Source organism: Phyllostomus hastatus, unplaced genomic scaffold, assembly GCF_019186645.2.
Source record: "Phyllostomus hastatus isolate PE091 unplaced genomic scaffold, TTU_PhHast_1.1 phas_contig_16, whole genome shotgun sequence".
Classification (NCBI taxonomy): domain Eukaryota; kingdom Metazoa; phylum Chordata; class Mammalia; order Chiroptera; family Phyllostomidae; genus Phyllostomus; species Phyllostomus hastatus.
In genome coordinates, this window is record NW_025333643.1 from 18,177,180 (window position 1) to 18,191,700 (window position 14,521).

The following is a 14,521-nucleotide window of genomic DNA, read 5'->3' on the forward strand; positions in this document are numbered from 1 at the left end:
ACCGTGGCGCGAGGAAATAGGGTGGGGTGGGGGGCTCGGAAGGGCTGGATTTTGCCAGTCAAGGATCGATATTCCTCCCCCAACTACCCCCAGCCTTGGACTCGGCCAATGGGAGCCCGGAAAAAAAAAATCCCTCAACAGTCCGGAGTGCAAAGGCCTCTCGGCTTTGTTTCTAGGCAGAGGAATGGGCCGGGCCAGGGGTGCACGCAGGGAATGAGCAGGACGCGCCCCGCTGCGGTGCTGCCAGGGCGGTGAAACTGAACAGGATACCCTGAAGCCCTAACGAGGTAGCCTACCGCCGTCCTCCTCAAACCCAAGTGAGGGTCCCCCGAGAAAGTCCTGGATCCAAGAGAAAAGAGGACAGTGGGGGTAGACCTCGCCGAGCCGCGCAAAGCGCGGCGTCTTTAAGACCTTGCAGAACGGGAATCTGGGAGACTCCTCAGCCCCAGAAGGCAGTTTCCTTTCTGCCTCTCTTCCAAGATAGGGCCAGAGCTGCCCTTATCCCCCAGACTGCCTCAGGCGAGCCCGCAGACCCCCGGGCCATGCGCCTTGAGAACTGGGCTGTGGGACCCTCCAGAGGTGGTAGGACAATGTGCCTGCTTTAACAGCGTGGAGTGCGCGCGCCCGTCCCTGGCCGCGCGCTCCCGCCGTCCCCGCGCGCTCCCGCCGCCGCGCAGTCCCTGCTCGCTCCCTCGTTCGTTCGCCGGTTCGCTCGCTCTCTCGCCGGCTTTAAAGTCTCTGCCAGGATCCATGCTCACATGTTACTTCCTGTATGGAGGCATGGCCAGTTTCCAGCCCCGCGCTCCCTGTTCCTCCCTAGCCTGCGCTGGAGCCACAACTTTCAGAAGCATGGACTGAAGGCGCCCTGGCCCCAGCGCCCCTCTGAGATCCTTTTTGTTTTCCTCCTGCCGTTTCTATTTTGGGGGGGCTCTTCGCTCCCCCCGCCTCTCCCCTCCCCTTCCCCGCTCGCAAACATGCCTCCTTCCTTCCCGGGGCCCTGGAAGGAGCTGCCTGCCTGAAGCCCGGAGACGCCGCGCTCAGCCCTGCCGCCGCCCGCCGGCTCTCAGGCTGCGCTGCCGACTCAAGTTGGGTATCTTCGGCTGCTGGCCGCCGCCTGCGGCCCCTGCCTGCCCCGGGCGCGGGGCATCGCTGCCGCCCGCCGACTCCTCGCTTGGCTCGATCGGCTCTCTCCTTTTTGAACTGAAAGCAGTCTTTCTTCGCCGTGGATCGTCCGTAGCGTGGTTCGGCGTTCCCAGTCACTTTTTGAGGTTTTCCGGGGGACACTTGGCTTCCTAGATTCCAGGGGCAGTCGGAACGCTGAGCGCGGGGGGCCCGTAGAACGGGCGAACTGGGGAAGAGCCCAGGTTTAGTGGAGGCTCATACAGAGGCAAGAACTTATTCAACAAGTTTACCCCCCCTGCCTTCCTATCTTCGATGTGCGTTTTCGGACATGCGGAGGTTACTGGAACCGTGTTGGTGGATTTTGTTCCTGAAAATCACCAGTTCCGTGCTCCATTATGTCTTGTGCTTCCCGGGTGAGTGCTGGCCGCGGAGGGGACGCGGCCCTGACCGGCGCGCGCGGGGATGCGGAGTTGTCGCCTGGGCACGGAGCTTGGGTGCCTGTCCTGGGGACCCCGGAGAGGGTGGAGGGGGGGGGGCCGCGTGCCCTGGGAGGAGAAGGGATCCACTCTGCTGGTTCTGACGGCGTTTAGGGAGGCTAGTGATTGGGGAGGGTGGAAGAAGGGGCTGGGTGGGGAGGGGGACAGGGGCCGCAGGGGTCTGCTCTTGCTTGGGTTTGGGAGGCCTTGGGGAGCCAGAGTCAGGAGAAAAGGGGCACTCGCTCTGCTGATCCGCCGCAGTTAGGGAGAGCTAGAACTCTGGGGCTATTAGGGGAGACTGGGACTATGGGGGAATGCCTCTGTGGGTTTGAGGGGCCCAGGGTGCGCCTCTGGCTCAGGCGGATTTTAAAGGAGCTCAGAAAGGGGGTGCTTTCTTTGCTGCTCCGCGACCCTTTAGACACTGGGTTTTGGAGGAGGAAAGCTGGAGGCTGACCATGGAGGTTTAGGGATGTTGGGAGCAGTCTCATTCTGGTTTCGGGGACCTGGGGCGACCCCCCGCTCGGGGCTGAAGCGCGGGCTGTGTTTCGGTGCTGGCGCTAGGCAGCCTTTCCAGGAGCGGGGCCCTGGGCACTGTGGGAGGGCAGGGAGCAGGCAGCTTAGGGAGATCTCTAGCTCCCCCAGCCCCAGCCTGCAGCCCCTTTACCCTGAAACTCTGCTGGGCTGGGCTGCTCCGGTCGGGGCACTGGGGGCGCGTGAGCGGCTGGGTTGCCGTGGGCGCTTAGGCGGGTGTTTCCTCTTGTCTGCTTCTGCCTACCTTCATCTTTGCCCTTTTGCAGGCTGTCGCTGCTGGCAGACACAGACCCGCTCCTTTCTGGCTAGGTTAAGACTGGCCTTTGATGACGGTAGTAAGTTGCCGCACGTAGCAGCGAGCAGCTCTCTGCGACCTTCCACTTCCAGCTCTCCCCTCTCCCCAACCTACCCTAGAGGAGGACAGAGGCCAGCCGCCTCCCTCTGCCCTCATGCGGGCCCTCCACACAGCAGCCCCGAACACCCTTGAATCTGTCCAGTCGAGCCCCCTCTTCGCGGGTGGTGGCTACGTCTTCTGCCCTAGCTGGGGAAGGGGTGAGATGAAGGGGCGATTGGCTTTCATCCCTGGCTCTCCTAAGGATAGAGAATCCTAGGTTTTTCTGCCTGCTCATTCACCAGATCCTGGATACCTGGAGGTGGCGGTTATCAGTAGAAAAAGGAAACGTGCCTTGATGCTTTTTGCTGCCCCTGGTCACAGTCGCCTGTTCCCGGGCGGCCCGAGCGCTCTGTTTTGGGGCACCAGATCCCTCAGTTCCGTTGTGCACCTTAGTAGAGGGCGCAGGCGCTTTTGCTGCCCCTGGGGACCGGTAGTGAGTGTCCCCTTTACAATCACAGGGGCAATCTCGAGGTGCAGAAAGGTGCTCTCTCCGTCACCCACTCTCCTGCGCATTCTCCTGTTTCTGGAACCGCACTGAGCTGCTACAGCCCAGAAACCCAGCCCGATGTCGAGCGAGAACGTGGGTCCGTACACCCAGAGGCCTGGGATTTACCCACCCAGAGCCCTGCCTCCATGGGGCTTGGGGCAATGTGGACATTTCCCGTCAATGCTTTCTCCCTGTTAATAAGGACCAGTGCTCAGTATTGGTGTTAGTCACCTGCTCTTTCTAGACTTTCTTCTTTGGCGTGGACTTGACGGCTGAGTGAGATTACATGCACACTGGGATCGAGCTTTGTACGGGTCACGCTTTACTGAGGGCAGTGGGAAGCAGCAAGAGAGCAAGCTTTGCGAAGTAAGAGGAGTTTCCAATTCCACTCTGGCTTCTCCTTACGCTCACTCGGCATGCAGTGAGTGGGCCGGTCGTGATTCTCTTTTTCCTGGTCTGAGGAATCTTGAAATCTAAAATGGGACCGCCAGGGATGCCGCCTTCGTGGGGCTTGCATAATTTTCTTCTAACACATTTTCTTTTCGGGAACACGCTGCAAGATAAATAGCCATTACCCTGGCCTGAGAGCCTAAGGGTGTCGCTAAGGGACAGTGCAGTGTGGTGTGAGTCGCGGGGAAACCAGGAAAGTACCGCGGAAGAGGGTGCAGCTGCACTGCAAACCAGGCAAAGTTAAAATGTCAGAACCTTGGGAGACGTTGGCTTTCCTTTTTCCGAAGGTGCGGGGACGCCGCTGGACCTCAGGGGGCGCCCCCGAGCCACTCGTTGGGCTCTTGCTACCTTCACTGGTGGGCCTCCGTGGGAGCCGGGATGGGGCGCTCTCGGCTGGGTCCCAGGCGCGGGCTCTATGGGTGCGCCTCTGTGGGGCAGGCGACCTCAGCTCTGCTCTGAGGTCTTAGTCCGCTTTCAACCCCTTGCGGGCTCAATTTCAGTTTGGCACTGCTCCCCTCCCCCCCCATTAGTCTGGGAGGCATTTATCTGCTTGACACCAGGGATAAAAACGTTCTAGTATTGGATTAGGGTCCTTCTTGTGAGGTTTTAACCAAGATCTCTTGTTAGTTATTTTGTTTGTTTCTCAGAATTGCACCAACTTCTCAGTTGCATTTAAGTTCTCAGCTGCTGTTCAGGGTACCGGGGAGGTATAATTTGGGAGGGTTTTGGTAAAAAACCTGCCATCGTTTTGTCCCAGCAGATCTGAAGCAGTGTGTTTAGTCTTGACAAAAGTATGGCAGGTGTGGGACGCGCGTTGCTGGTAGTGTTTCAAGTGATATTTCCACGTTACCTAGCAGAAGTCTTACAAACATGATACAGTGCATATAGTATGTTACTTACGTACATCTCTTTAAAAATACTCGATTAATGAAAAAAATGTATGAAAACAGGAAAATGTAATGGACCCTTCCACGCAGCTGCAAGGATCAACTGTCTTCCCCCTCCTACACACCCATGCTCTTCCCAGCACCTCATTTTTAAAGCACATCTTGCAACTATTCATTTAAGCATTTGTTATGTATTGCTAATTACTGAGAACATAAGAGCATCCAACAGAATATAAATAAGTTACTTGGGAGGTTTAATAACATTTTACATATTTTACATTCTTAAGGTCTTTAGCAGAAAGTTACATTTTTAAAAATTGACTTCTTCTCTTCATCCTCACTGAAACCCTTCTTTTTGATTCTGGTATGTTTTGTACCCTAATTAGTGTTTCCAGTGTCGGAAACACTGAAGATGGATAAGCTCTGCGTTGCACTTTTGGAGGCGTCAGAATTCTAGGATCCATGATTGATGTCTGGTGCATCTCCCTCTAAGCTGTCTTGGTGTATTTGCATGTACATGCTTTAGTCCTGATGGACATCCTTTATGGCCTTCTTAGAAAAATACAAAAGGAATATTTGTAAGTCAGCTATCTTACTCTCAGAGATGGGGTGGGGGAGAAATCATGCCTTCTCCCCCAACCCCCTTCAAATGTTTTGTTTGAAAATAGAGTCTTTATCCAGTCTTTAAACTGGTTCTTCTGACACAGTTGTGGAATAAAACCTTTGTTGTTTTCTTCTAAAAAGTGTCCACATTAGAGTTGATGAAATTAGCACAGTAATACATAACAGGACTTTTTCGAAATAGGGGAGGTTGCTGCTGCTGGAGGCAGAAAGGTTATAGGGAAGAAGGGCTGAAATGAGAAAAAGTGAAGCCAGTATAGTGAAGCTCTGAGCATCTTCTCTTAATTGTGGACCTGTTTTTACTGGGTAAAAGATTATATTGTAGTTTATGTAAAGTGGTACAGGGGATGCTGATGATTTTATGCAGCAAAACAGAAAACCTTTTCAGATTCATTCTCTTATTCTGAAAAACTCAAAAGATTAATGTAGTATGTTACTTATCAGTGTACCAGTTGGAATGAATTTTCTTGCCACTCATGTACGATCATGTAAGATGCCCTAGAGCAATTGTTTTTAGGGGACCCCTTCTATCTCCTTCCCTACTTTCCTAAAAACTCATAGTCAAAAGTACAGTCTGGACTCTTAACATTAGCCTCACCTTTGTGAACAAAGCAAACTAAATGTTGCTGGTATTTGTGCTTTAACCTTTTCCCTTCTGTGGTGAATTTTTTTTCCCCTCCTTCCTGACTTTCCCATTCATATTTTAACTTAGAGCATGCAGTGGGGTATGTATTCTGAATTGGAAGTGTGAAAACATGTTGATCAACAATTTCATTCTTGGCACATTTTCCATGTGGTCACATTTCATAAGTCAGGGTACCTAAAATTATCTCTAAAGTGTTTGATGTCCTCCCCAAATAAGTCCTTCCTATGCTTTGGTTACAGGTTGACCACTGGCAGATGACAGGTTGTAATCACTGAAATTCAATTTTTGACTGTACCTGTGTGGAGAATAAAAGGTCTGCATCTCTAATAACATAAAGGAAGCCAAGGAAGTGTGTTGAGCCTCCACTTTTAGTTCTCCATGGAGCCTGATCCAGGCAAAGACTGAGGAGGGGCTCAGGAAAGTGAGAAATGTTCTTCTGGAAGAGCCTGCCCCCAACAGGCACTGAGAGCTTCTCCTGGAACTCAGCTGCAGTCACTGAATGTGTTCTGGGATGCGGGTGCCTGGGCACACCTTTAGACCTTCAGTAAATATTTGGAAGTGATTAAAAGATCTGATATCTTGGCTTCTTGCAAAGGACCAAACATAGGACATGGTAGTATTCTGTGTACTTACAAGATCAAATGCACATCTGTAATAAAAAAAGATATCTGATTTGAACTTTTTTTTTGGTCTTATGTTTATATGGAGTTGTAACCAAAAAAGCATTCCAAAAAAGATGTGTTTTAAAAATCCTTATCCCCCTCTGGCTTTTCCCTGCAATACCTCTTTGTCTCAGATTTCCAAGACTGCAGAATTTAAAAAACAGATCTGGCCCTGGCCTGGTAGCTTGGTTGGAATGTCTTCTGGTATACCAGGGTTGTGGGTTCTATTCCTATCTGGGCTCATGTGGAAATCAACCAATGCATAAATGGGTGGAACAATGGATTGAAGTTTGTCTCTAAATTCAATAAATAAACATTTAGAAAAAAATCTGGTCCTGGCTGGTATGGTTCAGTGTGTTGAGCACTGGCCTGTGAATGGAAGGGCCACCATTTCAATTCCCAGTCAGAGGACAGTGCCTGGGTTGCAGGCCAGGTCCCCAGTAGGGGGGTGCAAGAGGCAATGTTACTACTTTTTGTTTTCTTTCAATACCGGGTTGCTATGGAAAGTTGTAGAAAATATAATGAAGTATATTTAAGAATATGGTCTCTCCTGCTAGGCTGTCTCTGCCGTTACTCACATTGTTGCTTTAGACTAGTTTCTTAACCTCTCTGTGCTGCCTGTTTTTAATATCTCTCTTTGTGGAGTGGCCTAGTGATTGATTACACCTTGATTCCTAAAGTCTTTGTGAGGCTTTGAATGAGAATGCCTGCTTAAGAACTTAGCACAGTGCATGGTAAATACTAAGTGCTCAATAAATTAACCTTTTTTATTTTATATGTACTAAAGAAATTTGAATAGGAGTATGTGAGCAGATAAAACAAAAAGGACAACTTCATGCAAAACAAAAATTATAATTCATATAAATTCAACTGGTGGTTTCTGTATGTGGCTTTGCCTTTGAGGGTTAGGAGGAGAGGGGTAAGGGCTGGCCTGAGGACATCATCCCATGTGTGATATCGGTGAGATGATCACATTTTACCTGAAGATCTGACCTCCCGTAAGATGGCCTGAGGTTTAAAGAAATGAGAGAGCCCTAGTGAAGTCCACTTTTCCAGCTTAAAGTGGGAAAGATGTTTTCTACAGGCTTAAAATGCTCCAGGTGAGTCTCCAGGCTGGCATTCTTCACAGGAGGAGTTGTTTGGTCCTGCACCCTGGAATGCTCATTCCTCTCCTAAGGCCTTCTGGACTGCACGTTAACCAAGGAGAATGGGTCTCCTTTTTACTGTCATTTCTGGGTTTTCATTTTGTGGCACTAATGGGAAGTACACCGTAGTATTTGGATATTGCTTTAATTTTGTACTGTGTGATTGGTGAGAATACTAATGTCCCTGTCTCCATATCTTCATGGATTCAGGCTTGAGGAGCATATGAGAGAACCACACACCGTGCAGAGTGCCTGCCCTCTAATCAGTTTTTTTGCAAACTGAAATCAGCAGGATGGTTTTCTGGCCAAACAACAAAGTGTGATTTTAAATTACTGGACTTAGCTATTTTTGGACTGTAGCAAAGTGACACAGTTGGCTCCTGAAATCTAGCAACTGAAAAAGAAGAAAGCATAGTTCATGGAATATGTAATACATGTAAGTAAACAGGACAATTGGTCTTAGTTTTGGATCTGATACTATTTTTCTAATGAGAAGAAGGAGTCAGTTTGTAGATTTATACTGCAGAGGGTATACTTTTGAGGAATTTATTCATACCAGTTATATGAATGTAAGAAGTATTTGAGTTTTCAAACCACTGTAGCCCCATAAATTCCACAGTGCACTTAAATCAGATAAAATCATCCATTTGGAATTATTTGGGTAAGGCACAACCGGAAGCCATTTACCAAATACAAAAGCATAGTTCAAATTGGTGAGGAAATGTCATTGACTTTTCAGGAGTCAAGTTAGTTCTGAATTTCCAAAAGGATTTATTTACAAAGCAGTAGTTATTCATAAATGAGTTCTATTCATTTAAAAAAGTATACATTTTCCTCATGTGTTTGGATTCATGTGAGTGCGGAGGCTGGAACCAGCTGAGGGCTTGGCTGTGTCACTGGGTAGCTGGGCTTCCTTGGACAAATTACCCAGAATCTTGCGGAAGTGGGGTTGAGTGTGGTCGGGGGTCTGGGAGTTCTAGATATACATACCTGGTATTCAGGAACCAGAGGCCCAGGTTGAAATTCTTACCTGTTGTAGCGGTGTTATCTGGGGCAAGTGGGCCTTGGCTTTTTAATCTCTAAAATGGGAACAGTGGCAATTGATAGCCCACACTCACCAAGTGCTTGTCATGATCTGGGTGCCATGCCTGGGCTTCTTATATGACTTTAATGCTCCTTGGAATTGGAAACCATGAATATCACCACTTGAGAATGGGGAAACTAAAGCTGAAGGAGGTTGCCACTTGTCCAAGTTCACCCCTGTAGTAAGTGGGAGTGGCTATACTATGTTTCTTTAATCCTTCAGGATTATTTTGAATTTCAGGCTGGTTGCTGTTTATTTGGAAGCTTTTTTCCTGCTTCCACAGAAAGTGCAATTAAAAGACAGACCAAGCCTAGGGTATTTCACCCCACTACTTTTCCCATATACACAATTCCCATAAATACTGGATGAAATAAAGCTGTCTTCCTACTTACTACAATTAAATAAGAAAGCAATGCAATTAGTATAGGGTTTTATTTGGTTACATTGAAGAGATGACCTTTCTGCAAATGACATTAGCTTCTGAATAAGCTGATAACTGTGGATAGAGTGAGTTTGTGGGTGGTGAGTTTTTTAATCTTTAAAATGATCTAAATTGATTTAGTATAGAATTTGAGATCTTTTATTGGGGCATTGAAAATGGTTACATTCAATAATGTGGTGTTATTATTACCCATATATTACTTAAGTGTGGGCTGTAGGCTCTGAGTCACATTTCAGGAAAAGGTCTGAGGTAGTGGTACTAGGCCAGAGTGGTTTGGGTTCAGGATTTTTCCTCTGGAGTTTGGAACTAGCCATGGGAGCTAGCCAAGCCAGCTGTAGGATCTGGCTGGACAAGACCCTAAGTTCCTTTTGGGTTGTTTTTTTTTTTTTTTACTCTTAACTGAATGGCTTCTAAATTGTTTCTGGAATTTGAGGATTGTTGATTCCAGGCTGGGCAGTTTGGAAGGGTTGTGACCTTTCTGCAACATGTAAGTCAAATGCCCAGTGCATATTATATTATGATTTGTGAAGTGTATTTCTTAACTTTCCTCTGAGAGTTTGCTTCCTAAGGCACTGTCTAAGAACCCTTTGATTATCTTGCTAACCTTGCTACAGACTATCCCCAGGGAATAGCAAACAGGGTTGTTAGTGGACCTTGGTTAATGGAATGCCTATACGCTATTTTCTTTTTCTAACATTAAATCTTATTTCTGCTGTAGTGCAGGTAAAAATGGAGGTTTCCTCATGCCAATGAACTTATGAGTGACCTTTAAAACTAATGTGATTTATTATTGGGTCAGTGGTGGCAAGATTTGTGGTCTAAAAAGAGAACAGAAGTCTTGTTTTGGATCTTTTGTCTTAGTGCTAGTCAAGAGAGATGGAGAGGTAGTTTCTGGCTGGGTAGTTCATTTGGTTAGAGCACTGTCCTGATATGCTAAGGTTGTGGGTTTGATCCCCAGTCAGGGCACATACAAGAATCAACCAATGAATGCATAAATAAGTGGGGTAACAAATCAGTGTTTCTCTCTCTGTGTCAAATTAATAAATTAAAAAAAAGAGAAATGGAGAAATAGTTATTTGAATTACCTGGAGTTATGTAGGGGTCATCTGTCCAGCAGATTCTGCCTTTGGCCATACTGTGTTGAAAATAAGAAGTTAATACCGATAAAGATGGTGGTGTTGGTAAACACAGCTTGCCTCCTTGCACAACCACGTCAAAATTACAACTAAATGGCTGAACAACCATCATTCAGAACTGTTAGGAATTAAGCTGAATGAAAGTCCTACAACTATGCAATTAAAGAAGAAACCATATTGAGACTGGAAACATGGAATGGGCTAGTCCCACACCCACATGTGGTAGGTAAAAATTGGGAGGGGTATCTCAGAAACTAGAGGTCCCATTTCCATACCAGGACCCTCAGCCCAGGGTTCCAGTGCCAGGAAGATATGGCCCCATAACTTCTGGATGTAAAAGCCAGTGGGGATTGAGGCTTCTGGATTCTCAGGCAGTTCCTCTTACAGGGCCCACACCTGGACTTAAACTTCCTCTGAGCTCCATTGCAGGGGCAGCAGATTGAAATGTACCAGAGACAAGGGGGGGGGGGAGGAATGAATCGTCTGGCATCAGAGGGAGTTTTGGGGAGCTTTATCCCAGTTGCAAGTGCTGGCTGGCAGAGTCTGTTGTTCCTTTTCTGAGACCTCTGCCCACAGAGCCAGCAGGTGAGCACCATATCTGATACCCCAACAACCTGTCTCATATCATTTGTTCCACCCCGGTGATTACCTGACACCCCACCCAATGTGTCACACCTGAGCTGTTTCCAGGGCTTTTCCATATGAACGGCTTGTTTTGGCTCATGTTTCAGGTAATCCTGAATTCTCTCAAACAAGCAGCATTTGGTCTCAGTGAGCCCTATGCCTCTCCTAAGGTGCTCCAGGCCTGGCACTAGCAGTATCCGGCCATGGTTCACAGCTGGGCCTTGCCTGGGCAGATTCAAGCCCAGTACACATAGCAGCCATATGCAGATCACTTTGTAGATTATGCTGGGTGGCTGTGGACAGAACACAGTTTGTGGCTGAACTTGGATATGCCAACAGCAATCAAGGTTCAAATACAAGAGTAGGGTCTACACAACCCACATGGTTGAGTGCACCTCAAGTAATCCACCTTGGGTGATAGAGAAGGCTGTGCCTTTGGGCCCTGCAGGACACCTCCTACATTAGGTCACGCTAACAAGCCTGAGAGATGTAGCAGCTCTACCTGATACATAGAAACAAACAGGGAGGCTGCCAAAATGAGGAGGTTAACAAAACATGGCTCAAATGAAGGAACAATAAAACTCCAGAAAAAGCACGGAACAAAACGAAGACAAGCAATCTATTAGATGTAGAGTTCAAAACACCGGTCATGAGGATGCTCAACAAACTTAGTGAGAACCTCAACATTGTAACAAAGATCCAGTCAGAAATGAAGGGTACACTAATTAAATAAGAGTTTACAGGGAATCAACAATAAAGCGGATGAGGTGGCATCAATACAGTGATTTGGAGTATAAGGATGTAAAATACACCCAACCAGAACAGCACGAAGAAAAAAGAATGCAAAAAAGTGAGGATACTGTAAGGAGTTTCTGAGACAACTTCAAGTGTTCCAACATTTGCATCATAGGGGTGCCGGAAGGAGAAGAAGAAGAGCAAGAAATTGAAAACCTATTTGAAAAGATAATGGAAGAAAACTTTCCTAACTTTGTGAAGGAAATATACATGTAAGTCCAGGAAGCAGAGTCCCAAACAAGATGGGTGCAAAGAAGCCCACTCCAAGACACATCATAATTAAAGTGCCAAAGGTGAAGGTTGAAGAGAATCTTAAAAGCAGCAAGAGAAAAGCAGTTAACTTCAAGGAAGCTCCCATAAGACTGTCAGCTGATTTCTCAAAAGAAACTTTGTGGGCCAGAAGGGATTGGCAAGAAATATTTAAAGTGATGAAAAATGAAGACTTACAACCAAGATTACTCTACCCAGCAAAGGTATCATTTAGAACAGAAGGGCAGACATGGAGCTTCTCAGACAAAAAAAAGATAAAGGTGTTCGCACCATGAAATCAGTACTATATGACATGTTAAAAAGCCTTCTTTAAGGAGAAGAACAAAACTATGGACAATAAAATAACAATAAATATGCACCTATCAACAGTTGAATTTAAACAAAATAAATAAGCAGATTAGTAACAGAATCATATACAGAGAACATTTTGAATGTTTCCAGATGGGTGGGGGATTGGAGGATGGGCAAAAAAAATGAAGGGATTAAGTACAAATTGGTGGTTACAGAATAATCATGGGGATATAAAGTACAGCATAGGGAATATAGTAGCCAAAGAACATATATGCATGACCTGTGGACATGGACATGGTGTGGGGATTGCCTGAGGGAGTGGGGGGTCTGGGTGGAGAGGAACTAAGGGGGAAAAGTTGAGACAACTGCAGTAGGATAAACAATAAAATATATTTGAAAAAAATGGAGTTAAAAATTGGAGCATTTTACATTCATGCTGTTATCAACTTGTATGGTCACACTGGATAGTGATGACAAGAACAGGTGGAGGTTCCTGCTCTGGTTGTGGCTTCCCATAGAAGTCTGAGTTACTTTTGAAAAATTTGGAAGGTATTGCAACTTAGGGCCTGTATTCTTGCTTGGCAACAACAGTAAGCTGGAATTAAATCATGGCTGTCCCCTGAGAAGGGACACTGTCCTGGCCCGCAGGGCTTATTTACAACATTCAGCTGGTCCCTGGAGGTGTTTGCCATCTGCATACTGGTGATGTGTAGATTTGGACCTGAGGGACAGATGTATATGTTTACTTGTTTATGGTTCTGTGTTACCTGGACTGGGTATGGGTAAATGTGCCTGTATGTGCATGTGCTAGTGTGAGCATGTGCATCATTGGCTGATGAAATGACTTCATTCCTCTCTGTCTGATGTGCAGTTATGCTGCTGTGTCCTTTTTTGGTTCTGCCATGGCCTGCTGCTTGGATATTTCTCAGTAATGTGACTTCTATGGCTGTTGGTTGTGTTTTGAAAACTTTCCTTTAATTTAAGAAACAGCTCCTGTGGTCATTTCTTGTTGTCAAATACCCATAAAAGGGTTCATGTGAGAGGACTAGAGAAAGACACTGACCAGTGCAGAAGGATTTGAATAAATTAATATTAGAGATGTTATATCAGTGGATCCCTTGCCAAAGATCTTAATTTTTTTCACATAACATCCCTGACCCTTTAATTTTTTGCACATGAAACCCATGCATGCATTTCTAATACATGATAAAAATATCACACATTTTAAGTTTCCAGAAATAATATATGAAAACCTAAACTTTGAATCAATAGAGTGATCAGTTTTTGACATGTACAGATTAAAGATTTACCCTAATTCTAGTCTGTGTTCTTTTAGTGGTTGTTATAATATACAGTATGGTCATGAATTCCTCACATATGATTCAGAGCTTAAGTAAACTATATGAGGGCAGGACATTGTTCCTCCTTCCACCTGCTGTATCTTCTTTATTTAGGTGGGATGGTCCTATTTGAGGACTGAACAGGTAGAATGAACAGATAGATAATGATCTCTGAAACAATTATGGGACATTTTACAAGAGTTTGGTATGGTTGTATGCCATTTCCAGAAATCTCACATTTGTGTATTGCATCCTTTTAAGAGATCTGTATCCAAGGTTAACATCTTCCTTATGAGAATTTGGAGTGTACTGTCATGGTGTTTGAAGTCCACCTTTAAAAAGGGAGAAGCTGAATTTGTAACTTCTGTTGCTGGCCATCAAGGTATCTATTGCTGAAAACAAGATATATTTCTTTTAGGGGTCAGATGTCTTATGAGGCAGTTGGGTCATGTTTCCGTGGCTACAATCCTTTTTTTTCCCCCTCTTATGAAATAATTTAGGCTAAATTTTGTGAATCTGGGATTCGTTGCATCAGAAGTGGCCTTGGCTTCGGGTTGATCTAGGAGGAGTACATGTCCTCACTTGTGATTTGGTGGTTGTAGAAGTAGTGACATGGAGTGTTGTAGAGGGTAGCAGAACTTGCCTGAGCTGATTAGAGAGCATGAAGGTGAATACTGATCTGTTGCCCATTGAAGGCTTTGGGTAGGTTGGTCTTGGAGAGAGGGCTTGCCGAAACTGACCTGTTTTTGCTTCTTTGACAAGTACTGGTTGACTACCTTGTCTAATTCCTCAATAGACAGATGTTGGCTGGTGCATCATGGACTAAGTTTTCTAGATTATGTCACTAGTTGATGCTTGTCCTATTTTATTCCACTCCCATGCATTGTTTTCTCTCTTTTAAACTAGTCATTTTCTCTGCTTGTATGTGTACAAAGGCCTTGAGTGGAGGGTGTAGAACATCACTTGACTGTGTCAGGCATCAGCCCCTCATTTTTTCAGTTGGTCCATTTGCGCAGAAGCTGTAACAGAAGGTGGGTAACTCTAGCATTAGAATTCTTTCTGAACATTTTCAGGGTGTGGTTTTTAAAAGAAAAACTTCACTGTTGTTATTGGAGCAT

At 46.0% G+C, this 14,521-nt stretch overlaps 1 protein-coding gene across 3 annotated transcripts in view; it reads left to right on the forward strand.

The window, feature by feature from the left end:
* The first annotated feature begins 305 nt into the window (after positions 1 to 305).
* Positions 306 to 14,521, forward strand: part of PTPRG (protein tyrosine phosphatase receptor type G) — a 704,882-nt gene continuing 690,666 nt past the window's right edge. For 2 of the 3 annotated variants that reach the window (XM_045832024.1, XM_045832025.1), the window contains exon 1: positions 306 to 1,535. In XM_045832024.1, coding sequence (XP_045687980.1) covers positions 1,451 to 1,535 — 85 coding nt within the window. In that variant the 5' untranslated portion in view covers positions 306 to 1,450. The remainder of the gene's footprint in view (positions 1,536 to 14,521) is intronic. The other variant, XM_045832026.1, reaches the window with a different exon arrangement.